Source organism: Aricia agestis, chromosome 22 (genome assembly GCF_905147365.1).
Source record: "Aricia agestis chromosome 22, ilAriAges1.1, whole genome shotgun sequence".
Lineage (NCBI taxonomy): Eukaryota > Metazoa > Arthropoda > Insecta > Lepidoptera > Lycaenidae > Aricia > Aricia agestis.
The window spans coordinates 1,695,522-1,723,327 of NC_056427.1; the positions used below are offsets into that span (position 1 = coordinate 1,695,522).

At 35.9% G+C, this 27,806-nt stretch overlaps 1 protein-coding gene across 3 annotated transcripts; it reads right to left on the minus strand.

Moving 5' to 3' along the window:
• Positions 1-191: 191 nt before the first annotated feature.
• Positions 192-27,799, minus strand: LOC121738063 (GTP cyclohydrolase 1). 3 transcript variants are annotated; one of them, XM_042129882.1, is made up of 7 exons: positions 18,612-18,643; positions 7,910-8,175; positions 5,699-5,806; positions 5,219-5,320; positions 1,798-1,963; positions 1,301-1,417; positions 192-1,095 (listed from the first exon to the last, which is right to left on the minus strand). In XM_042129882.1, the coding sequence occupies exons 2-7, from the start codon at positions 8,160-8,162 to the stop codon at positions 966-968; spliced, it is 876 nt and encodes a 291-aa protein (XP_041985816.1). In that variant the 5' UTR covers positions 8,163-8,175; positions 18,612-18,643; the 3' UTR covers positions 192-965. The 3 variants fall into 3 exon arrangements, with proteins under 3 accessions (XP_041985816.1, XP_041985817.1, XP_041985819.1); XM_042129883.1 differs by lacking the exons at positions 7,910-8,175; positions 18,612-18,643 and adding an exon at positions 27,563-27,799; XM_042129885.1 differs by lacking the exons at positions 7,910-8,175; positions 18,612-18,643 and adding an exon at positions 6,638-6,696.
• Positions 27,800-27,806: the final 7 nt, after the last annotated feature.

A 27,806-nucleotide genomic window follows, 5' to 3' on the forward strand; every position in this document is an offset into this window, starting at 1 on the left:
AGAGTCAAAAAGTTTTTTTTTCTAAGGTTCCAGTATTTAATTGAGATCTGAGAAATTGATGCATAGGCAGATGGCAGATCTACGTCATTTGGTCGGGTTATGGCGTAGTTTGGACTTGACGAAATTTGATTTGCCTTTAATAATTTTTTTCTGATACAGAGTAGAAAGTGTAAAAAAAAAACAAATGTGATAACTTAAAAAAACTTTATTAAAATAATGTACAATATATTATAAAAATCCTTTACATTAAGGCAACGTCATGGAGTTTTCGAGAGAAAATAAACAAATGTGTCAAAAAAGTGAGCAAAAATGTCGAACGTCAGCCATAACAGCCCGAGATTTTTACTTTTGGTCCACAAAATTTTGAGAAAATTGATGATTGGGCAATAATATCTATCAATTTTCCCAAACAAACATACAATAAAATATAGCGCTTTAAATTTATGCTGCATATCGCACAAAATCACATTTTTTTTAACAAAAAAATCTACATCAAAAATTAACCAAAAATTTTTAAAATGTTCATCAAAAAATAATCAAAAATTTGCATTCTCTTAACTAACTAAAACTAAAAACTAAAACTAATTTGTCATAAGGCTGTATTAAATAAAACCTTTTCTTATTTACAACTTTAAAGTCAGTTTTATAGGTCATTTTAAATTCTTCGTTTTGGATTATTCAGATATAAGGATTATAATCGTTTTGGATTATAATTATAAGGTACTATTACAGATTTTTTTTCAAAATTTGTGTCCTACAGTTGGAAAATTAGGCTTAGGGATCACAATTTCATACAATTCATTAGCCATCTTATTGATGATTTTATTGAAGAAGTGATCCATTAAAAACTACATTTAAATCAAACGTCAAAACTGACCAACCAAAAATCAAAACTGACCAACCGAAAATTATAAGTGACCAACCGAAAATGACCCGTAAAACTGACAAGCGACCTCAAAATGGCCTCACTTTGAGTGGACGAGGTTCAGAAACTCCTCCCTGGTCTTGGGATCATCGCGGAAGACTCCGAGCATGGTGGATGTGACGGTCTTGCTGTTGATCTTCTGAACTCCACGCATAACCATGCACATGTGTCTGTTGGAGAAGAGTTGGTGGTTAATTATAATAACAATAATATCTATGGACGCTTCACACCACGTCAGTCTGGCCCCGCTTGTGTACTGCGCACACACTTGGGCACTGTAAAATTACTCCTGCGTAACTGGCCTGGTTTCAATGAAACCGGTCACCATCACCGAAACCGGTGTGGGAGTTATTAATATTATACAATTCTACTTACACTCCCTCAATGACGACCGCCACACCGGCGGGTCTGACCGCCTGGGTGACAGCCAACGCAATCTGTTTGGTCAGGCGCTCCTGTACTTGAAGCCTTCGGGAGTAGATCTCGACGATTCTGAAAATTAATAATCATGAAAAGGCCGAAAAAATCTCACCTGAACTGAATAGTGAATATGCTTAAAAGTGAGTGAGTATGCTACTACGGAAGCTTTTACCAACGACCATCCTCTGGCAAAAACCAAAATTTGTTACAGATCTTGTCCTGCGGCAGATATCTAAAGAAGCTGGCCAAATTTCCAAAAACTTATGTGGCCAAACACCTCAACATGGCGTTCTTATTCAGGCCAGTAAACATAATAACTAAGTGACACTTGGTCACTTAGCTCTCTGAGCCCAGCAAACTAGATAACAAATAATTGACCAACAAGCTCACAAGTTGCATGACCAACTTACTCAGCCCAGCAAACGAAAATACCAAGTGACCAAAAATCTCACCTGGCCAGCTTGCTCAGACCCAAGATCTTGCCCTGCGGCAGGTATCCGATGGACACCTTTCCGTAGAATGGCACCAGATGGTGCTCGCACATGGAGAACATCTCAATGTCTTTCACCACCACCATCTCGTCTGTGTCTTCATCGAAGATAGCGTTGTTGAGGACCTCTGGAATGAAAGAAGATAGAAATTAAATAAAAGAACTTGAAAATGTAAAAGAAGGCACAAATGAAAAGGGCGTAAATGTAATGAAAGCTGGCTTAATTAAAATAAAAGAAGATAAGACGCAAAATAAAATGAAAGAAAGTGGAAACGCGATGATTTATATTAAATCATACATATAAAATATCATCGCGTTTTGACGCTTTGAAAAAGACTATGGCCGTGTTCGTCGGCGTATTTTTGGACAAACCTTTTATTGCGCATGTCCAAAAGATGTCATGGCAACGCCATAACAAGTTGCTGGTCAAGTCGTAAACAACGTCTTAATTGTTTATACATGATTAAAATAATAAAAGCTAAACATAAATACATAAGCCTAAATTGTCTAACAGCCGCACAAGTAATTTATTTAACACTATGATAGTGTTTGATTATTTTATTTTGGAAAATATGGATATGGATCACTTGGAAAAATTTAAAAATTTAATTGTTTTTTTTTTATGAAATAAGAGGGCAAACGGGTCACCTGATGGAAAGCAACTTCCGTCACCCATGGACACTCGTAGCATCAGAAGAGATGCTGGTGCGTTGCCGGCTTTTAAGAGGGAATAGGGTAACAGGGGACGGTAGGGATGGGAAGGGAAGGGAATAGGGGAAGGTAGGGAAGGGAATAGGGTAGGGGATTGGGCCTCCGGTAAACTCACTCACTCGGTGAAACACAGCGCAAGCGCTGTTTCACGCCGGTTTTCTGTGAGAGCGTGGTATTTCTCCGGTCGAGCCGGCCCATTCGTGCCGAAGCATGGCTCTCCCACTGGTTTGTTCATTGCAACGCCACCAACAAATTGCAATTGGGTTAAATGTCAAGTCGTAAACAGTTGTCGTTGCCATGGCATGACATGATTTGGACATGCGCAATAACTAGGTTTTGCAGCGAATGCGCTAAAAATTACGCCGACGAACACGGCCTATGTATGGCCGTGTTCGTCGGCGTATTTTTGGACAAACCTTTTATTGCGCATGTCCAAAAGATGTCATGGCAACGCCATAACAAGTTGCTGGTCAAGTCGTAAACAACGTCTTAATTGTTTATACATGATTAAAATAATAAAAGCTAAACATAAATACATATAACCAAAAATTGTCTAACAGCCGAACAAATAATTTATTTAACAGTATGATAGTGTTTGATTATTTTATTTTGGAAAATATGGATATGGATTACTTGGAAAATTTTAAAAATTTAATTGTTTTTTTTTATGAAATAAGAGGGCAAACGAGGAAACGGGTCACCTGATGGAAAGCAACTTCCGTCACCCATGGACACTCGTAGCATCAGAAGAGATGCAGGTGCGTTGCCGGCCTTTTAAGAGGGAATAGGGTAACAGGGGAGGGAAGGGAAGGGAATAGGGGAAGGTAGGGAAGGGAATAGGGTAGGGGATTGGGCCTCCGGTAAACTCACTCACTCGGTGAAACACAGCGCAAGCGCTGTTTCACGCCGGTTTTCTGTGAGAGCGTGGTATTTTTCCGGTCGAGCCAGCCCATTCGTGCCGAAGCATGGCTCTCCCACTGGTTTGTTCATTGCAACAAATTGCAATTGGGTTAAATGTCAAGTCGTAAACAGTTGTCGTTGCCATGGCATGACATGATTTGGACATGCGCAATAACTAGGTTTTGCAGCGAATGCGCTAAAAATTACGCCGACGAACACGGCCTATGTCAATCTGTCACTTTTTCTAATCGTTAAAAGGAAGAAATTTCTTAGATGACAAAAATACGCTTTTATCTTCAGAGAGCTCCAAGGAAATGTTTTAAATAAGATGATGATAGTAAGCTTGCTTTAGAAAAGACGTCATTCTAAAATGAAATGCGATAATTCACTTTCAAAACAAACACTATATCACAATATTATCCTCATGAATTTTTCATGAGGACGCTCGCAAAGATATAGTGCATTAGAAAAATAACAGACATAATCCTCTTAAATCTTATGTTTTATGGACGACAAAGTCCTGCTGCCTGCACCTAGCCATAAGGTCGAAAGTCCAATAAAAATATGCTTGGTCTGGCAACAGGTCTTTTTTTTTTTAATCTTATTTATTTTATAAGCCTTACATTCTGAAGATTAACGGCCGTTCCCAATATTTGATCTATCTCTGTTTTTGCCCTACTAGAGATAGGAATAGCTCACAATTGACATAAAATATATGTCTCTAATGTCTAATCTGAGCTATTCCTATCTCTAGTAGGGCAAAACCAGAGATAGATCAAATATTGGGAATGGCCGTAAGTCGGCTTATTTAACAATTATTTTAGGACATTAGGGTTAACATATTAATTAAGGACTATTTTTATAGTATTCAAATCTTAGGCTCAGAGAATGTGTAATAAAATTTATTTTATTTTATTAAATGTATCCAAAGATTGAAACTTAACGGGGTTGAAGTTCGTCTACAATGGATTCATACGTGGGGGAGCCATGCTTCGGCACGAATGGGCCGGCTCGACCGGATAAATACCACGTTCTCACAGAAAACCGGCGTGAAACAGCGCTTGCGCTGTGTTTCGCCGAGTGAGTGAGTTTACCGGAGGCCCAATCCCCTACCCTATTCCCTTTCCTACCCTCCCCTATTCCCTTCCCTACCCTCCCCTATTACCCTATTCCCTCTTAAAAGGCCGGCAACGCACATGCAGCTCTTCTGATGCTGCGAGTGTCCATGGGCGACGGAAGTTGCTTTCCATCAGGTGACCCGTTTGCTCGTTTGCCCCCTTATTTCATTAAAAAAAAAATCTGTGTGTTGTAGTCTTAACGCCCAAACCGCTGAACTAATTTTGCTGGGTATGAGGATACTCAAAGTATTCTCATAATATATACCGGGAAAGGACATAGGAACGTTTCTTCTATTTGTCCGTGCAATAAATGATTTTTGGACGCCATCTAGTGTTGTTATATTTTAAGAACGAGCTTTTGCCCGCGGCTTCGCTCGCGATGAGAAGTATTATTATACACAAACTTTTATCCCCTATTTTAACCCCTTGGAGGTGGAATTGATCAGAATCCTTTCTTAGCGGATGCCTACGGCATAATATCTCCCTGTATGCAAAATTTCAGCCCGATCGGTCCAGTGGTTTGGGCTGTGCGTTGATAGATCACCATGTCAGTCAATCACCTTTGAGTTTTATATATATAGATGTCAAATTAGGAATTCTGAAGTTTTTGAGAGAAAATTACGAACTGTCTGTCCAACATAAATGTCACCATACCTTCTAAGCTTTGGTCGTATCCCTTTGTAAAGAACAGCATTGCTTTGGCTGCTCTCTCTGGTGTCTTCAGGAGACCTTGCCTCTCTGGATCCTCACCCAGACCTGAAAAGTAAGGAACAAATAAGAAATTTCCTCCAAAAATAGCGAACCAAACAGTTTTTGTTTACTTTTTGGCTGATTGCCAATAAAAAGATTTGCAATTAAATAAACAATGCATATTTATCCATACTCTGCCTGAACAAAGGACTCATCTTGAAAATAATCTTAGTGATAAGAGCGGAAATTACTGATACAGGCTTTAGGAACCAATCTGAATTTTAGGAACCAATCTAAATTTTAGGACCAATCTGAATTTTGGGAACTAATCTAAATTCTAGGAATCAATTTAAATCTATGTACCAATCTAAATTCCTGGGTGTAATCAAAATTTTGGGAACCAATCTGAATTCTAGGAACCAATCTAAAATTTGGGAACCTTACCTGTAAGCAGCAGTCTGTAGGAGTTGGCCATGTCGGGAAGCAGCGCCTCGCGGGTCGGCGGCCGGTGGTCCAACTCCAGGTCATGGTGGAATGTGCACTTCTCGTGACCTGGAAATACCGTAAGATTGTAATATTACTAATTCTAGATATATTGGTATATAATATGCTTATTGGTGATACAAATGGTAATAAACAAAATATTTTTACACAAGTGGTTTTTGCTCTCAAAATGGAAATTAAAAAGTCGGATGACACTTTAATAACGGTTAAAGTTTAACCACTCTACGAATAAAAAAAATAGAATAAAGATAATAATTTGAGTCCGGAAAAAAGCATTTAAAACACATTATCCCAAAAACTGTACAGTTGTATTATTTTTATAATCCGTAAATATTTATTTACCACCTATCTACTACATGAGTAGTAAAACAAACTGTTTTCTAAATGTGAATGATCTGTAATAAATATCTTTTCTCTAATATCACCATGACTTGGCGATTTTCTGATGTAACATTTTCTAAAGTTACAAGTTCTAAATACCGTTATTTATTTAAATTGTGACCAAATATTACTTATTTTATTACTTACTACTAGAAGTGCAATTATAATATATTTGTTAGTTATTATGTTATCTGAGACCACAAGTCCTAAATGATAGAAAGGTTAGTATCACACAGTTTCACACAGGTTCACTAACGGATTAAACTTAATCGTGGATAAAATATCAGGTTCTCTTTCGTTTTAAGAATTAACGAAAGAGATGGCGTGATGTTTCAAAATATTTCGACGAATAATTTGCAATAATTTAGACAGAGTCTAGAAAGACTAAATGAAATTCCATTTATTAGAGTACAGCTCAATACTAGAGAAATAACACAAAAAAATCATATTTAAAAAAATTAAAATTTTTTTATCGAAAAACTTGCTGCAAATACAAACCAGGTGTTGTGGAGGTTCTTGGTGTCATCGGAGTTCCGGGCACTTACTTACTTTATTTTATTTTTACTTTGGCGAAAATTTGCTTTTTGGTTTGACTGGAAAGTATATTTAAAGTTGATAGAATGAAAATTTTGAGAACCCCCCTGATTTCAGTTTTTTTTCGGGGGGGTTAAATTAGTATCGGCTCTTGGAAAAGATGAAGCCTTCAATTCATTTTTTTATTATTTTGTAATACTCCTTATCATGAGTTATCAATAAACATGAAATATAATATGTAAAATATATTTCACTTAATTTAAAATAGAGGAAGAATAATTATTATTTTCAGTAAAAACTAATTATTTTACTGAAAATAATAATTATTCTTCCCCTTTACTTTTGCTCAGTAACAAGTGAAAGGTACAAAGCCGTAATGTACATATTATTACAAAAATACATTGTAAATGCGGAAAGATAATTCAGAATAGAGTAAACATGATAAGAAATTATTGACATTACAGGTTAAGGCGCCTGAGAATGTAATCTAAGCCGCTTCCAGGTCAAATAGGAAACATTGTCGTATTGAGTAAAATATATCACGAGACCAGCATGCCTATACGAGAAATATTTGTTCCCCACGAAGAAAGATAATAATATGTTGAAGGCATACCAGCCAGACTTGCTGACGGTGACACAGGTGGACCTTAGACCTGACCGTTGCCTGACAATGAGGAGAATCTATGTACGAAGCCATACAAATTGATGGATTTTAGTGGTGTGATAGTAATCATTTTAAGCAATAAGTAATAAGGATTTTGACTATCATGCGTTATTAAAAACTTTTGTGTAAATTATTTTCGCTTAAGCAAAATAAATTAACTTAAAATTATAGAACTATTATAGAGCTGTACATGAAGATGTTCTGCTTATAATAATAGTAATTAATCGCATTGCAATTATAATATATTTGTTAGTTATTATGTTATCTGAGACCACAAGTCCTAAATGATAGAAAGGTTAGTATCACACAGTTTCACACAGGTTCACTAACGGATTAAACTTAATCGTGGATAAAATATCAGGTTCTCTTTCGTTTTAAGAATTAACGAAAGAGATGGCGTGATGTTTCAAAATATTTCGACGAATAATTTGCAATAATTTAGACAGAGTCTAGAAAGACTAAATGAAATTCCATTTATTAGAGTACAGCTCAATACTAGAGAAATAACACAAAAAAATCATATTTAAAAAAATTAAAATTTTTTTATCGAAAAACTTGCTGCAAATACAAACCAGGTGTTGTGGAGGTTCTTGGTGTCATCGGAGTTCCGGGCACTTCTAGTTCACTTTCCATGTCATTCATGTTAAAACTCTTTAGTGCCTCTGGTGTCTTCTTGTATTTGCTGACGAAGGAACCCTTTCCCGCGCAAACGTCGCCATTTTCTTTGTCCTCGGAAATCGAATTTCGAATCGAGCGTGAACTGACGCGACGGATTAGGGAAGATGGTGGGATCGGTTGCTCGTCTTTTCCATTCACGGCAGCCATTTTGTCATAGATTCTAAAATTTTTTTATTGTTAAAAAAGTTTTTTGATATTTAATTGTAATTTACTTGTGTGCGGATTGCGATGTTGACGTATAATGAGGCAATTTGTCGTTTATATGCCGTGTTATCGTGTACATTGTATATAATTACTTGTCAAACGATAACCCTAAATTGCGTGTAAGGGTTATGAAAACTTGGAATTAATTTGAAAAAATTTTTTCTTAATTTTTGCAAATTCGATAATTTTATATCGATATTGTCAGATGTCAAAATTTAATAAATAGTCTTTGCGCATTATTATTATGTGTTATTCAGTATTTTTCAAGTCATGTTCCAACTACTAACACAGATTCTATTTATTTAATATGAATTTTTACAAAAATCCTAATTAATATCATCAATGACTCTTCCACCCCAATTTTCTTAATAAAATAAAACTTTGATCTCAAAGAAAGAAAAAATCTTTATAAAATACTAGAGAACCCCCCACAAAAAATAAAACATCCCTATTTTCAACACCTTCGCTGCGGAGCCAATTTTTACGGAATTTCAGACTGTGCGTTCATACGTGCGTTTCAAGGTTTCACCATGACCATAACCATAAAGACCATGAGGTCTTTTCAACTTCACAATATATTATTTCTAGAAATTCCTTAAATATAGCTTAAATTTTAGAAATTCCTTAAATATAGCTTAAATTGAAAATCTATAATTTTGTAGCAGCCCTATACACGTTATGACCTATGGTCATTGCAGGGGGTAACAAACTTTTGAAGGCTCAAGGAATCCTCCATGGATAGCATACAATGTAAAAGATACTTGAAAATTGTTTACAGATTTTTCCAGGGTGGGTTTTTTTAGATGATATTTATGGATTCTTAGGAGGGGTTAAATGGGTAAAATGATTAGTATTATTTTTTTGTTTTCCTGATAGGCTTACATGGAAAATAACAAAAGGGGTATTTTGTATAACATAGCAAAGATTGGAAATAATTGATGTAATATTTTAAAAAATACAGTGTGTAACAAAAATAAGTGATAATACTTTAGGGTGTGTACGTGTTGCTTGTAGAGAGTTCACTGTGAAAGTAGCAGCGCTGAAAGACACTTTTTTTTTTTTCACTTTTGTATGGGCAAGGGCCCGAGCGTCACGAGGTTCCCCATACAAAAGTGAAAAAAAAATTACATTATTTACACCCTAAAGTATTATCACTTATTTCTGTTACACCCTGTATAGACAGACAAAATATATAATAATACTATAATTTATTATAACCTTCTCATTTTTGAAAGTCTTAAAATACCAACGACTTGCTATAGGCTCGTAAAATAGCCTTAAATATTCGTAGTACAATTTTAAACTATAAACTAAGATTAGTACTTAGGTCTTCGTTAAGTATTGACGTCTTCAGTAGTGCCGTCTTTGCGACAATGTATAAGACACTATTAAACTTAATAGATTACAATTAACTAAATTAATTATTATCTTTGCCCTAATTAATATTATCATTTATTGATTGATAATATTATAGGGGGGTTATATCACTTGAGTGGGTTTCTAAGTATAAACTTTTTCCTTTTTTTGGAATCTACATTCATAATCATCATCATCACCATTATTGTTGATCTAACTTTTTAACACGCCTTTATTAGCTTCAAGGGCTGTATTATTTTGTAACAGAATCTTAGAGCACATAAAATATAAACGAATTTTGGCGCAACGGAGTTGCGGGCGTCATCTATGGAGTATCCTATAAGTTCAGAAATATAAGGAACAATAATAATTATAAAGCTAGACTAGAAGGCCACTGGCCAGTCACCTTAAATTCTCCTAGCATTTATCTTAAACAATTCAGGTCTGTATATTTCCATTTATGGGCAAGCTGGATAATGATCTATAAAACGATCTACATCGATGCATCATTGTAGATCCGCAAACAATCCATACTTCCATACTAATATTATAAATGCGAAAGTGTGTCTGTCTGTCTGTATGTCTGTCTGTTACCTCTTCACGCTCAAACCGCTGAACCGATTTTGCTGAAATTTGGCATGGAGATACTCTGAGTCCTGGAAATGGACATAGGATACTTTTTATCCCGGAAAAATGTACGGTTCCAGCGCGATAAACAAATTTTGGTGCAACGGAGTTGCGGGCATCATCTAGTTAACTTATAAGTTATAATCCATACCATGATATCTGCAACTCCGTTGCGCCAAAACTCTTTTAACCGTACATTTTTCCGGGACAAAAAGTATCCTATATGCTTTCCCGGGACTCAATGTATCTTCATACCAAACAGCAAAATCATTTTAACGATTTGGGCGCGAAGAGTTATTTCCAGATAGACAGACACATGGGCGTATAGTATAAGGGGGGTGTCCTGGGGATCCGGACCCCCACCATTACTATCCATCTTACTTGTCCAATTTCGAGTACGAACCCTTGATGGGCGATTCCAACTCGCACTTGGCCGCTATTTCACGTTAGGGACCCCCCCCCCCCTTAAATAGCTATATATATAGCTATATATACGCCCGTGGACAGACACACTTTCCCATTCATATTATTAGTATGGATATGATATCCAGGATGGTTGACTTTATCTAGTTATATCACATCTACACTTGACAACCTTGACCAAGTAAATATTAGAATTAATAACTTGGACATGCATATTGTTAATAAGTAACCAATCTTAGAAGTGACACCTTTAATATGTAATTTACATGTAGTAAGTTACAACATTTTTTTTTTTATTAAGACAAAAAATTCCGAAGCTTTAAAAAAAAGTTTATTTTTTTAAATAACAATTTTTAAAATTGACAGGTTCTTTGCATTATAACAATGATGCATTGCTTTTAATAAAAAAAATGCAGATTTATGTTTTTTTTTTTATTTTGTTTAATACTTACCTCTTGTTCTATATTTAATTGAGCACCACGGTCAAACATGAACGGAGTCCGTTTAGTTTAGAGCGACCTTCGATATAACCTCTCACATTCACTAACTCTAAACCTTGTTTTTGACCGACTGTGTAAGGATATTCATGATTTTGTATCCATACTAATATAATATGCGAAAATGTGTCTGTCCTTTTGTCTTGGTCTAAATTGACGTCCATGTGAGAGTTCACAAAATTAGTGTAATTTTATTTTATGAAAATAAGTTCTTTTAGTAGATTATATTGTAGGTTAAAAGTGCAACTTATTGTATAAGTAACTGAATATTATTTTCTTAATCTAGTATATAAAAATAAGTCGGGTTTTCCTTCCTTTTTTTAAATTAAATAAGGGGGCAAACGAGCAAACGGGTCACCTGATGGTAAGCAACTACCGTCGCCCATGGACACTTGCAACATCAGAAGAGCTGCAGGTGCGTTGCCGGCCTTTTAAGAGGGAATACGCTCTTTTCTTGAAGGTTTGCAGGTCGTATCGGTCCAAAAATACTGCTGGTGTCAGTTCATTCCAGAGTTTTACAGTGCGCGGCAGAAAGTTACGCGAAAAACGCACTGTGGAAGACTGCCACTCATCAAGGTGATGAGGATGGTATGTTTTTCGCGTGGGACGATAGCGAAAAGTTGCAGGTGGTATGATTCCGAACAATTCCTCAGAGCACTCTCCGTGATACAACCGATAGAGGATGCAGAGTGAAGCTACATCTCGGCGTAATTCCAGGGGGTCCAAGCTGTTTGAAACACTATGGCAGTCAACAATTCGAGCGGCCCTTCGTTGGATACGATCCAGAGGGAGCAGTTGGTATTTTGGCGCCCCTTCCCAGAGATGAGAACAATATTCCATATGAGGCCGAACCTGCGCCTTGTAGAGTTGTAGGCGTTGGTGCGGACTGAAGAATGGCGAGACAGTTCTCGCTCTGTTAAGAACACCAAGCTTCTTCGAGGCTAATTTGGCCTTACCCTCAAGATGATATCGGAACTGGACTTCGCTCGATATGTTGACGCCAAGTATCTCAATGCTAGGGGAGATGGTTAAAGATGTGCCCTCGAAACGAGGATAAACGAGCATTAGTGACTTTTTAGTGGTGAACGCGCAGACTTGTGTCTTGGCGGGGTTGAATTGGACTAAGTTACGCCTACCCTATTCAGAGACCTTCCTGACGCTATAACTGACCAGAACGCACGAACCGATTTTCACGGTTTTACATTCGTTGGAAAGGTCTCGGGCTCCGTGAGGTCTATGGAAAAAAAATCTGAAAAAACTTCAAGAGAAAAACAGGAAAACAGGGAAAATAATTTTATGGCATTGTTTTGCCGGTACAGCTAGTTTCGTATAACATCGTCAACAATAAATTATCTCCATGTAAACAGCTGTCTGAATTAAATTACCCTTTTAGTAAGTACTTTGTTTTATAATTAATAAAAAGTTATTAGTCAGATTCTGGTATAAGTACATCTGTCAATTATTATGATTCTCATCCAGGATATTTTAATTGCCAAAACAAATTTTCTGTTACGTGACATTTCCCTCGTAGCTCGAACAATAGAATGTTATTGATGTAAATGGTGTGGTTATAATATCTACGACGTAATACGATCGTCATTACTTTTTGCTATTTACGTAACAAAAAAAATACTTTTACGGCCTAAAACAATAGAACATTTCAATATTATACACAATATGCTTTTATTTTGAAACCACAAATAAACGTAAATCTAATATAAATATATTCATTGCAATTTAAAAAAAAGTTGTTCCAATTTCAAAATAGTTACGACAGCAATTTATAAGATTTTTTTCTATTTTTTATGCATCTTTCATTGAAAGAGTATTTATTTTTGCTATATGACTATGTACCTACTATGCATCTGCATGTTACCTTGGCAACATTTGATTAATGACTAGTTTTTGTCCTTATAGTTGTAATTACTAATCATACTGCCATTATTGCATGTCTAAAGTGACTACCTAAGTACTTAGATCTCTAGTAGGTACATAGTTTGATTATTATCATTAACCGATTGCATAAAGATGGTAACGTTTGTCAAGTATGTATGTAAGTTATAATTCTTTTTGACACGTTATAGTAATCAAATAAAAAACAATAGATTTAAAAAATTTTAAAATACCTAAGTAATTATAATTAAAAGCAATTTTGACCATGTAGATTTTTTTCTGTAGTCAAAATTCGCTTAAAATTATTTAAAAATATACAATTTTAAAGATATTATATTTTGATAATCAGAAATCACTAATCAGATATTGAAGGATTTTAAAGTATTAGAACATCCAACAAAAAGAAAGTTATTAAAAAATGTGTGTCACTTTTACCACTTACGCAAATTAAAATATTCTGTACACGTTTAAAATTGTCTAGAGGAAAAGGGCAAGAATAGTTATACGCCTTTTACGAGCCCTACGCTGTATGAAACAATAATTTTACTCATTACATAAAAGAAAAATGCACGTGGAGTAATAAAAAAATGTAAAAATTTTTTTTTTTGGGAGAAATGAAAAATATACTTATTTGTGAAAAAACATTATACTCATTACATAAAATAAAAATGCACGTGGAGTAATAAAAAAATTGTGAAATTTTTTTTTTTACAATATTTTTTAACTTCTTTATGTTCAAGTAAATTTTCAGTAATTAAATAATTCAAACTTTGATTTGTGGAATAAAACGATTTAGTGAGTTCCTAAAGTGGCGCTAAGAAACAGGTATTTGTATATCAAAAGTCAAACTCGTTTTAACATATCCCAAATAACACAAACGAGTATTTTTATTTTTTATGCAACTGTATCCTTATTTATTTAAATTGAATACTAATTTAACACTAAAAGTGTCAATTTTGGGTACAGTGCTGCACACTAAATTTTGTAGCCCTAAAATATTAATAGTCACTTGCCACCTTTTTTTAATATAAAAAAAAACCCGATAATTGAACAATAGCAAAAAACCAATACCAAATAAAAAAAAAAAAACAGAAATTTGAATTTGTCATCTTTTAAGGATCTCTCGATGGACTGAACTGATTTTAAAAAATACCAATAGAAAGTCACGTTATCTGTGTATTTAAAATATTTTAAAAATTTCACCTTGGAGGTTAAATAAATAATAAAAACAATAAAAACAAAACCGCGAGAAAAAGCCAGTTAAAATAGCGGTAATACATAATCTTCGCAAATTCAAAATATGAAATATTTCTTAAAATCTTATTTAAAAATGCTGTTGTTATACTAAATATCATAAAATATGGTATCACTTTTATTTATTATGTGTTAAAATATTCAAATTTTATGCAAATTGTTGTTAAGTGTCCAATAAATTGATGTTTTATAGGTGATAGTTCAAAAATTGCGGTGCTAATATATTTTATTTGCTATAAATAATGTTATAAGCCTGATTTAGAAATATGATCTTGTTTATGATCCAAAATTCATATCACCAGGCTCTTCACAAAAAAACTAAGTAAGTTTTGTGACTAGCCTGCTCGTTTGACCACATATTTTCTGGTAAAAGCGAAAAAAATGGAATATCCACGAAATCTTTTAAACAACGTAAAGTGCTCAAACCATTTTCACTCAAAAGTCACTTTTCGAGAATTCTATGAATTTTTTGCACCAACTGCTTACTTATTTTAATACATTTTCTATGTGAGAGGGCTTCCAGATGCAATGGCTAGTGAAGCCCAATAATCATGTGACTTTCCTAGGGTGGGTCGTGCCCACTCAACCCGGGGGGGTTCATACCAAATACAAAAAATATGAACGATAACAATATTTACGTACTAAATTGTAATCGTTCATATTTTTTGGTATGTAAATATTTTGCAGTGAATCTTTGTACAGGAACCTAGGTAATTATTATCTTAAGCTGAATAATAACTCAAATATGGTAAATATTCTCGTATGGGAAATGATATATTACGTTTATATGAAAATTGCGATGGCACCCGGACTCTTAAAGTAAGTTTTTTTAAATTATGTCTTTTTTTATTACTTAAGTACTGTATTTTTTGTCATAAATAAAAAAAAAAGTTGCATCACGAATATTAGTAAAAGCCTACAAGTCTATCAGTTTTTCTAAAGATTTTTGACGTATTAATTACTACGACATTCAAATAACTATTACTATTAATGAGTAGGTTAATAGCTTGCTATTAGTAATAAGGGATAGCTTAGTCACTGTATACACACAATAATAATTATTATGACGCTGTGAAGGAATCCCCTACGTAAGTCTGAACTCTGAAGGCAGAACATGGTATACTAATTACTAGAGACCGGATTTATATGCATTTGCATACTTGCATAATTATGTATTTGCATATTTTAGCCATTCTCAGCAGTAAAAGCATATTTTACCTAAGATCTAGTTATAATGCATTATGCATATTATCGGTACATTTACAACATTTTTCACTAATGCGACAAAACAGTTACGAAACATAATCGTTACGGGCTATCGACTAATGGTTGTGACTTTTTACTGCATTTCGAATGCTGTGATTATATTTTTTATGAAATAAGGGGGCAAAGGAGCAAACAGGTCACTTGATGGAAAGCAACTTCCGTCGCCCATGGACACTCGCAGCATCAGAAGAGCTGCAGGTGCGTTGCCGGCCTTTTAAGAGGGAATAGGGTAATAGCGGAGGGTAGGGATGGGAAGGGAAGGGAATAGGGGAGGGTAGGGAAGGGAATAGGGTAGGGGATTGGGCCTCCGGTAAACTCGCTCACTCGGCGAAACACAGCGTAAGCGCTGTTGCACGCCGGTTTTCTGTGAGACCGTGGTATTTCTCCGGTCAAGCCGGCCTATTCGTGCCGAAGCATGGCTCTCCCACGCATAAACGTTTTGACAGTTACGATAATAAAACGAAAGAGACAGAAGAAAGTCGCGCTCGCTAACCACAAATTAAGCGGCAGAACTTTTTCCAGAAACTGTAATAGCACCCAATTTCAAATTCTGCTTAGTTTCCTCGGTGAATGTGGAGCGAACCTTTTCTATTTACAAAAAAAAATCTAAATTATCGTCGACACAATCTTACTACTGGGTATTTAGCCGAAACTTTTTCGTTTTCGCTTCGTTACAGAATCGCCGATCAATATATTGTATGCAATTGACATAAGACGAGTCGAACGTCAACGAACGCTTATGTCAATTCCATACACTTTCATCGGCGATTTTATAACGAAGCGATAACGAAAAGATTTTGGCTCACCCCCCAGAAGAAAAATTTTTTGATTGCTTACCTTTACAAAAATTTTGAATAATTTTAATGTCATAATATTATAATGTTACTGTACGGTCAATTTATTAATTGTATGCAGATTTTGAATTTGCATATTGTCATATAATTTTGCATATTCTGCCAAAATTCGTGTATATTTCAAGCATTTTTCATGCATATAACATGCTTTTTATGTTGCATATAATCCGGTCTCTACTAATTACTAATCCGTTCTAATATTATTAATGCGGAAATGTGTCTATCTGTCTGTCTCTCTGTCGGTCTTTCTATTACCACTTCACGCCCAAACCACTGAAACGATGTTGCTGGAATTTGGTATAATAATAATAACTGTCACACTGGTTTCGGTGACGGTGGCCGGTTTCATTGAAACCAGGCCAGTTACGCAGGAGTAATTTTATAATGCCCAAGTGTGTGCGCAGTACACAAGAGCACTCTCTATTCCCTTACTCTCCTAACCCAGTGGGACGGAAGACCGACACGACTGGCGAGAGATCAGGCGCTGGACCGACTTTTTACATGCCCATCCGACGCATGGATCATCTTACTTGTCAGACAATCAGATGATCAGCCTGCATTGTCCTAACCAAACTTGGAAATAACATGTTTCCAACGCGGGAATCGAACCCACGACCTGAGAGTCAAGAGCCACGCTCTTAACCACTGGACCACGGAGGCGCTTATTTATAGATACTTTGAGTCCCGGATTTCCCTTTGTCCTTTACAAAGAATACTTTTTATCTCGAAAAACTGTACGGTTCCCGCGAGATAAATAAATTTTGGCGCAAAGGAGTTGCGGGCGTCATCCATGCGAAACTGTGTCTGTCTGTCCGTCACCTCTTCACGCCCAAACCGCTAAACCGATTTTGGTGAAATTTGGTAAAGTCCATTGAAAGGACATAGGATACTTTAATCCCGAAAAAAATGTACGGCTCTCGCGCGATAAAATTTTTTTAGCAACGTAATTCCGGGCGTCATAGTAAATACTTATATGATAGACTACATAGATGACCTGGTAAACTTCGTATCATTTCCTCATAATCTTCACTGGACTTCCATGAATGGAAAAGGGGTTTATGAAGTTTTAAATTGGGTTAGAGTCCAGTCCCTTCTACCACACAAACGGTTGCTTCTGGAAATGTGAAAAAAAATCACGGGAGAAGGAAATAATTATGCTGAATTTAAAAGGAAAACTATCATGGCTAAGAAGACTTCATAAGTTTTTGAGTAATAAGTCTATCAACTAAAAAAAAATTTAAACACTTAAATGGTTGCTTCTGGAAATGTGAAAAAATTCACGGGAGAAGGAAATATGCTGAATTTAAAAGGACATGGCTAAGAAGACTTCATAAGTTTTTAAATAATAGTCGATAAACTAAAAAAAAGTATTCGGCAAAGTAAGTATAAAGGAACTTTTCGTTTAAATTCCTTTGAACGTAACTGAGATGATGTTGTGAGTAGTGTAAAAGACGTTACAAAATATGTACATTCATTGACCATACAAAAAAATTATCGTTACTACGGAACCCTACATTGCGCGTGGCCCGACACGCACTTGGCCGGTTATAATTATTTTTTTTCTGAACCTATGACAGAAAGCTAGGATTTCTATTGGTGAAGATCCAGATATTAACCCCAGAAACATAACAAACTGACAAACTTTACCTTTTTGTATTATTAGTACAGATTCATAGCATATAATAATTAAATTGTTACAAGGATCCAAATTTTCCTCTTATCCCATGTTTTTGACAGAAAAAAAATTGAAATACTTTTGTGCATTTGAAAAAACATATTTTTTGCCAATTTTTGACACTTAGTAAGGACGTATGATGTTTATAATTTGGGCGCCAGATTTTCTGATGTTTCATTGATGTTTAATGTTTATTGTTATCTTGGGCATGAGTTTCCAAATTGGTATAATTTATTAGTTTGGCTTTAACTCAATTTAGATATAAATTCCTGTGATATACTTTAAAAGTTTATTTTTAAAACATTAATTGTGTATAATTTATAAATAAAAAATGCCCTATATTTTCAATTCATTAAAATATAAAACCCATTGATGACTTTTTAAATGGAACATGTAGCTCCTAAAGAAATAAATGGCGCGCAATTTTTTTTTAATTTGACATCTGACAAAAATGTTAACAAAAACTTTGTCCCTTCGACTCCAAGGTTCCAAATCACTTCCTTACTCACTATTTTTTATTGCAATCCGCACGGAAAATATCACTTACGTTTAAGCACAATTTAAAAAAAAGCACGTTGACTGTAGGACTTCGTATGGCTGACTGGTCTTGGTACGAGCAACAGATGTCTTTTGTATGCGCGCGAAAACTGGAAAATCAATAGAACGGCCTACGTCATACGGTTCGCGGGTTTTTCAAACGAAGGATTCCATTTTCGAATTCTCAATATTGCTTATTTTTGACGTCACATTTTTTTTTGAATTTTTGAGAAAAGATTGACTTTATACGTCACTTAAAAATGGAATAAAACTATACGTCAAATGTAGCGTCGAATGCATGAATAATGCATAAAAATACGGTGTTTTACTCACGACCCAGTTTTATTATTAAAATATTATGTATTATAGTTTTTATTAATATTATTTATTAAAATTTCCATTGCGATCAATTATGATTAATCGTTACCAATTCAAAAAAATCAAAACAAAAATTAAAAATTGAAAGAAATAAAAAGTTCTAAATAGTGAAACTTTAAATTTTAGTCATGAACATTTTTCTAGTAAGTATGTTTAAATAAAAAAAAATAGTAAAAAAATAGTTAAAATCTAAATTTTTTTTTAATCGTGAAAGGATATGAGGTCACTAACAATGACAGAACTGGTTCGAACGAAACCGGTGTGCACACTGCACAGTAGTCATGCACTTAGTCAAGTTGCATTCGACGGCCTCGACAACGAAGTTAGATAATATCTATGGGATTTACATAAGGCGACGAAAGCGCCATGACACTTATAAATCCCATTTTGATTTAGCTGTCAAACCTGTCAAAATATATAAGCTTTTTAACGATTCGTACCCGGATTCGGATTCTTAGGGCCTGTTTCACCACTTTCTGATAAAGTGGCGAATAGGCTATTCAGAACTTTTTTGACAGATTCTGCATACTTGATCTGTCAAGTTACTTGGTGGATAGCCTATTCGTCACTTATCAGAAAGTGGTGAAACAGGTTCTTAGTCAAATTGCATTTAATAGTAGCAAAAGACCAATAATATAATTATCCTTATTTCAAATATATAAGAATAATTATTATCAAAGAGATTTTAAAAATACAATTTGAACAAAAAAATTTAATCGTTGCCAAGTGCGGGCTTTACGTTGTACAATATACTTAAATTAGAAAAGGTTTTTCCCTCGGAAAACGTTATTAACCGGAAACATTATGGCGGCTCTCGACATAGGCGAACGCGTTGGCCAACGCGTCTGCAGACGCGTTGGCCCAATGTGTAGAACGGGCGTTCGCGCGTTGGCCGTAGGTATTTAGACGTTGGCCAACGCGCGAACGCCCGTTCTACACATTGGGCCAACGCGTCTGCAGACGCGTTGGCCAACTCGTTCGCCTATGTCGAGAGCCGCCATAAGAAGTTAGCCTGATGGAAAGTGCTATCATCAGAGAAATTACATGCACATTACATGATACCTAATTCCTGCAAGAAAGGATTTTTAAGTCCATCCTGAAGCCAGCATTCTAATATTTTTTTAATTTTTTTATTTAAGTTAGTATATATTAATCTTTTTTTTAATAAACAAAAAAGGTCTTGCGTACTTAAAATATAAAAAAATGCATTTTTAATCTGTCAAATAATTGGACGCTGAGCAATTTTCAAAAATTTTTAACAAAAATTTGTGTAAATTGTGAAATTTTATGGGTGCAATATAAAATTTTACGAAATCGTGAGCCTTATGTTACGATTTATGAGTTATGTTGCATAATATTATTTAATACAATAAATGTGTAAGGTAGAAATATTATATTAATTACTAGCTGTCCCGGCAAACGTTTCTTTACCATATTATAAAGTATTTCGGCCGCATTATTTTATTGAAGTGACTAAATAAGTATGTCACCATGGCAACGTCCATCGCTAACCCGTCGCACAAACAATGGTCACCGTCAGTCTCGACTCTCGAGTTGTAATAATTTACTATTATTTATTCAATAAATGCACTTATCAATATAAAAAGTACCCCCAGTAGCCGATTCTCAGACCCACTGAATATGCATATAAAATTTGGTTAAAATCAGTAAAGCCGTTTCGGAGGAGTACGCGGCCTAACATTGTGACACGAGAATTTTATATATATATATATATTTCCACCCCGGAGTTGATATTACGTATATATATATATATATATATATATACGTAATATCAACTTATATATATATATATATATATATATAAGATAACTCATTGTCTACTTCGCAACAATAAGATGGTTATTATTCGTAGTAACTAATAATAAATAATAATAATCCCTAAAGATTTAGTGGGAATGTGAGTGCTGGCTGCAAAGGAGGATTTCCCAACCAAGGTAGAAGTTGTCAATTGTCATATTAACTGACGTTTTAATCTCAGAAACTTTCATAGGCATGATTCAGGACTGTATGAAATTTCAAATTTTCGAAAAAAAAGTATAAACATTGCATAAAAAAAATAATTATGCAACAAAAACAATTGAGATTGCCGCATAAAAATATCAGGCACGTCACAGAAATAAACTTACGTATGGCGAGGCGCTCTCAGGTGATTTTTTTTATATAACAAAGGTCTAAAAATTTATTCGAAAAAAAAAACGCTAATGTCACAGTTTTACATTACAACATTTGCAAGATTAGTTTTTCAATTTTTTTACAGCTTTGGCAAGTATCTTGTGTGAACTCAACTAGCTTTATTCTTGTATACTGGCTGGTTAGAAGGCGGGCATAACCTTGCTTTAGGAAATGGATTAGTGCACTGGGGAATTACCGACACAAACATTCCAATGGTTGGGAATCCCAGAGTTAATGATATACTTACCTGAAAATACATGAGCAGGAAAACACTGGGAAGATGACTCGACATGCTAAATAATGACACAGGAAAACTTTAAAAAAAGTAAAAAAAAATTCGTGTGGCACTCGGGGCCTGCCGCGGTAAAGCTATTGCATAGCATTTTTTATCTTTAATTATTGTCAAATTGGCTCTCAAAAATTTTTCTCTACCTTTGGAAAAAAAATTGTTTCAATGGTTCTCATACTAATCTGACCAATACTGTCTGACTTAGAGCATAGAAGTAAAGGAATTTATATAAGATGAAAACCTCCTCTATCTTTTTAAAATGAAAAAGAGGCAGTTCAATGCGCTATATTTTTCACAAAAAGCCTTAATTACAAAATACACAACATTTTTTTCTTAAATTATGGTTTTTCTATGTTCAATTCCACGAAATTCATAACGTATTGCCTGTGTAAGCGTAGTTCATAAGTTTAGCTATTAAATCTATTAAATAAGATCTTTTTTATCTTCATAGGATATTTACATGAGAAGTATTGGTAAGATTAGTGTGAAAGCCCGTGAAAAACTAAAATGGCTGCCAGCAGAGTAGACAGAATGATGTAGTTATGTCTATTGTGCTGCCAGTTTACAACCGTGAGAGAGAGAAAATAATTGAGAGCCAATTTGTCGACGAAATGTTACGAGTATGTCATACATCACGACATTAAAGGATGAGGACCGGTGTCGGGACACATTGTATACCTACATCCCCCATAGGGAATTTTGGAGTTACGTCATTATAATTATTATTAATTATTATTATATAATATTTTAGAAGAGGAAGCCCACCGTCCGCAACCACCGCGGCACCGCACCTTATGTGCCCGAGCTGCGCCTGCGGAGCGAGGTGCCGCTCTACGTGTCGCGCCTGCACTGGTCCATGACGGTCGAAGACGTCGTAAACTACATCCGCGAGAAGACCACCTACACCTTGAGGGTGGAGCGTCTGCACTCTCGCCACAAAGTGAATTTCAGTTCCTTTATGGTGAGAGTGCCGACTCAAGTTTTATCCATCTTCGAGGTGGAGGAGTTCTGGCCCGCCGCGCCGGTGTAGTTTACCGGAGGTTCCGGGGGAGGCTCCCGAACGAAGCGCGCATCACGTCGCCGAAAGAGACTTTACGTGATAAAGTGTAGTGTGATTGTGTGTGTGAATGTGTAAATAATATATATTAGGATATAATTGTTCGGCGTGCATCTGTTGTCTGATTGCCATAACACAAGTTTTTACTTAGCATGGGATTAGACGACGTGATGTACGCTACCTAGCTTTTATACTATTGTATATTATTGTATGCTCAATAAAGAATTTGAATTTGAATATCGATTTTAGCAAGCTCCCAAGATATGCAAGACTTCTCAGTCAGAACCAGCTAACTTAATTGTTAGTTTTATGTCAAGAATATATACAATTTTCTGCAGGAATCTCTGTCTTTCTGTTACCTCTTGATGCATAAACCACTGAACCGATTTTAATGAAATTTGATTACGGTAATGTACGGTTTCCTTGTGATAAACGAGTTTTGGCGCAACGGTGCTACGGGGGTCATCGTTCTGGACTGTCATATTACTTTGTCATTTGATTCGTATCTTTACTTTACTTTGGGTACGGTACCCATTACCCATGCACCCGTAGCATGGCTACAAAAGTATAGACAAGCAGCGGAGATAAACTGAAGGTGCCGTGCGATCGGCTAGCCGCGATCGACAAAAATTCAATTAAAAAGCCACTTTGTGACATAAACTATAGTCTACGTCATAAAGTAGGATTCTATTTGAATTTTTAGGACTATAGTCTATGTCATTTGATTTTATTATATTTGATTTTTTATCGATCGCGGCTAGCCGCGGTAAAGATCGGAACGGCACCTTCAGTTTATCTCCGCTGTTTGTCTATACTTTCGTATTTCTACTGTAGCCATGCTACGGGTGCTGGGCTACTATATTATTTTGACATTTGATGTTGTAAATGAATTGGAAATTATTATGAGAATATATCGGTATTCGGTTTGAATTAACACGTGGTTTTTTATCTTTTGAATTTTGTCTTTAGTTTGGAATTAAACATTTTGATGATTGGTCCTTCGAGCCGGACCGACCGTTAGTTATTTTAGTTATTTTTGCGACCTGTTCACACACTTTGGGAACCCCTAGACTAGACTGGAGTGGACTTTAATCCTATTTAGTGTTTACATAGCTGAAAGCTATCCCATGCTATGCCATTATCCCATAAGGATGGAATTTCAGAGCCTTTTGTAACCGCAGGCTTAACTCTTAAGCTTTGCCGATATCTAACGACCTCTGTGGCTTAGTGGTTGAGCGCTGTCGAGGGTTCGAATCCTGTTGACGGAACAAAAATAGTTTGCAATGTTCCTGGGTCATGGTTCTACTGGTTAAGAGCGTGGCTCTCGACTCAGAGGTCGTGGGTTCGATTCACGCGTTGGAAACATGCTATTTCCAAGTTTGGTTAGGACAATGCAGGCTGATCACCTGATTGTCTGACAAGTAAGATGATCCATGCGTCGGATGGGCATGTAAAAAGTCGGCCCTGCGCCTGATCTCTCGCCGGTCGTGTCGGTCTTCCGTCCCACTGGGTGATGAGAGTAAAGGAATAGGGAGTGCTCTTGTGTACTGCGCACACACTTGGGCACTATAAAACTACTCCTGCGTATCTCGCCTGGTTTCAATGAAACCGGCCACCGTCACCGAAACCGGTGTGGGGAGTATTATTATTATTATTATCTTCTACAAAAGTATCCATACCTAATATTATTAAATGCGAAATTGTGTCTGTCTGTTTGTTACCTCTTCACGCCCAAATCGCTGAACCGATTTATACGTGGGAGAGCCATGCTTCGGCACGAATGGGCCGGCTCGACCGGATAAATACCACGTTCTCACAGAAAACCGGCGTGAAACAGCGCTTGCGCTGTGTTTCGCCGAGTGAGTGAGTTTACCGGAGGCCCAATACCCTACCCTATTCCCTTTCCTACCCTCCCCTATTCCCTTCCCTTCCCTACCCTCCCCTATTGCCCTATTCCCTCTTAAAAGGCCGGCAACGCACATGCAGCTCTTCTGATGCTGCGGGTGTCCATGGGCGACGGAAGTTGCTTTCCATCAGGTGACCCGTTTGCTCGTTTGCCCCCTTATTTCATAAAAAAAAAAATTCGCTGAAATTTGGTATGGAGATACTGTGAGTCCCGGGTAAGGACATAGGATACTTTTTATCCCGGAAAAATGTACGGTTTCCACACATAATATTTTGGCACCAATATAATTTTTATTGTAACGTGCTAAGTTACATCCAAATAGGCTCAGCCTTTACGTATTCGGGATATGAACCCGCTACTAGTGTTGCCATAGTCAAGGCTAAGCGCTCAAGTCGTTAGTCATCATAATTAATATGAAATAATCACTGATAGAAGTGTGACAACAATTTTTGGAAATTCCGGACTAGTCCTGTTTTTTTTTCTTTTGTACCAGATATTGGCTATTGAGTAAAGATGACGTACAATTAATTATTATTATGACGACTTCATGATTCTTATAAATTAATTTGATAAAGGTTTTGAATAGAAATTTTTTTTAGCAGCCTTGTGTACTTTTTAAGAACGAGCAAAAAATTAAAAAGCTCGCTTCAGGACATGTGACATAGGAAATAATTTGCCGATGTGGCAAAAAAAAGGATATCTCTCTCTCTTTCTACTGAGTGTCAAAAATGTTGCTGTTTTATGACCACATTTTCTTGCACTCTCGGAGTACAATGTCATGGTTTTACTTCAAACATTTTTTTCTCTTCTCAAATCACTGTAACATGAGTTTAACCGATGAATAAAAAAAAGACGTGTTTTTTTTTGGATTTTTTTGTCTCACACCATAACTCGTGGTCACCAACAATAATTGTATTTCAATGATTAACAACCTTGTGGTTATCAGACCATGCTGGAGTAACTGTCCAGAACCTAGCGCCTTCTTACATCATCATTATCACTATTATCACCAGCAACATCATCATCATTATCACTATCATCAATATCAACATCACCATCAACATCACTATTATCATATTTACCATTATGATAATCTTTTCTTTTTATGAAATAAGGGGGCTAGGGCAAACGAGCAAACGGGTCACCTAATGGAAAGCAACTTCCGTCGCCCATGGACACTCGCAGCATCAGAAGAGCTGCAAGTGCGTTGCCGGCCTTTTAAGAAGGAATAGGGTAATAGGGGAGGGTAGTTAAGGGAAGGGAAGGGAATAGGGGAGGGTAGGGAAAGGAATAGGGTAGGTGATTGGACCTCCGGTAAACTCACTCGCTCGGCGAAACACAGCGCAAACGCTGTTTCACGCCGGTTTTCTGTGAGAACGTGGTATTTCTCCGGTCGAGCCGGCCCATTCGTGCCGAAGCATGGCTCTCCCACGTATACTCTCTGTGTTCCAGAGGTTTCATCATGGTTTTTGTTTTTGAGACAGTGCCGAATTTATATTTTTTATGAGTGTAGGCACAGTGTAAGCCACTTCGTTTCCGCGGGCCCATGTATGAAATCTGCCGGCCTCATATGTACGCTGCTGCCTCCCTAGGCAGTGGCCTATACGATCTATATACAAATCAGAGCTTCTTGAGGTTGTGGGTTGCTAAAAAAATGCTGGAGGAGGATTGGCAGGCTAATATATATCTTCTGATTGTCTGACAAGATGATCCATGCGTCCTGCGCCTGATCTCTTGCCAGTCATGTTGGTCATCCGTCCCACACTTTATTGCTGACTAGATGATCCGCCGGTCCCGGTGAACTTCGTATCTCCAGAGACTAAACACTCTTTCCTCCTCATATAATCTTTCCCTAAATTTTCACGAATATTCCAAGAGTCAAGACTCAAATTTGCCACAACGGTGCAGCAGTTCTTGAGTTTTAGCGAGACTAACAAAGTTTAAAACTAATTTTTATTTATTTCCGGAACAAAAACTAAGCAGGACTCAAAATATTTCCATGCCATTCGAAATAGTTTCAGCGGTTTTAACAGAAAAAAACACATTTTAATCCTTATCTATTATTGTTATAAACATAGCTAAGTCAGCAACAATATTATGTTCGTGCTCAGTTAGCTATTTGATCACATTGAAATCTTTCATCATTAATGTTTGGATTCTTCATCGTCATCCTATGATTCATATTTTGTGATGCTGCTGAAAAATTTTCAGTACGTTTACGTCATTTGCAAATTTATATAAGGTAGGTATTTACCGTCTCACTAACAGAAATATTTACGCGACGTATAATAATTCAAAGTCCGCTGTCTTTATCTAACATGTAATTTTTCTAATGTGTTAAAGAATTTGTCTTCCAAGCAATAGCATTCTTGAGCTTAGAACACGGTAGCGTATTATCTTGGCATGCTATCATCACATCTTGATCATGCTCTATTGTTTAAAACATAACAATTACAATGTAAATAACTGATTTGAATTAGAACATAATATAGCACACGAACTTTGATAACCTTGCTAATATTTTGTCTAATCTCTTGCTAGCAATTAAATGTATTATTTACTTCATTTTAGGCGTAGTTTTAGGCATAATAATAAGAAACCTTATCAAAAAATTTGCATACAGGAAGTACAATTGTATCCCTTCAGGAAAAAATATTATCTTTATTTAGTTTTAATGTTAATTTTCATGTTCTGTTATATTTTTTTGTTCAGTTTTAACAGTCATTTTATATAATAGTAGCAATTAGTTTTTTTGTATACAAAAAAAATGTATATCAAGTACGAGAGATATTAAAAAATATATTTTTTCTATCAAGTTTTTTTTTTTAAATATTGTGCGCAAATATTTTTTTATTAAAGTTAGGAGGAAAAGAGCAAAAGATGGACAACAGTCTCCTTTGCTTATAGACAAGCAACAACAGAGGAGTCGCAACTCGCAAGTCGACATCTAATTTCTACCAAAACTAATTAATCGTACAATATTATGTCTTCTTCGTTCGAAAACTATGGTCTGTAAAATAGTTTTTTCTAGTTTAAGATTCCATTTTGAGAGCAAAAACTTAAAATAATGACACCACTTTTGAATATCATTGAATGACACCAAAAACTACGGCTAAAGTTAAAAAAAAAAAAACTCACCATTGTCTGATTTCCCAGATTTTTTCACGATGACAGCTCCATTCTTCTCCATGCACTGGCTGGACGCAACGGCTAACTCCTTCATTTTTCGAAATTAATTTAAAAAAATACGTCTGATTAGCGCGTACGTCACTTTGACACTTGGCAATGGCGACAAATAGAGCGGGAAAGGCTCGGTCAAGGTGAGCGTAATTTTTTTTCAATTATTGGGACGAGCTGCGCCGCTCGCGTTCCAATTTCAAAT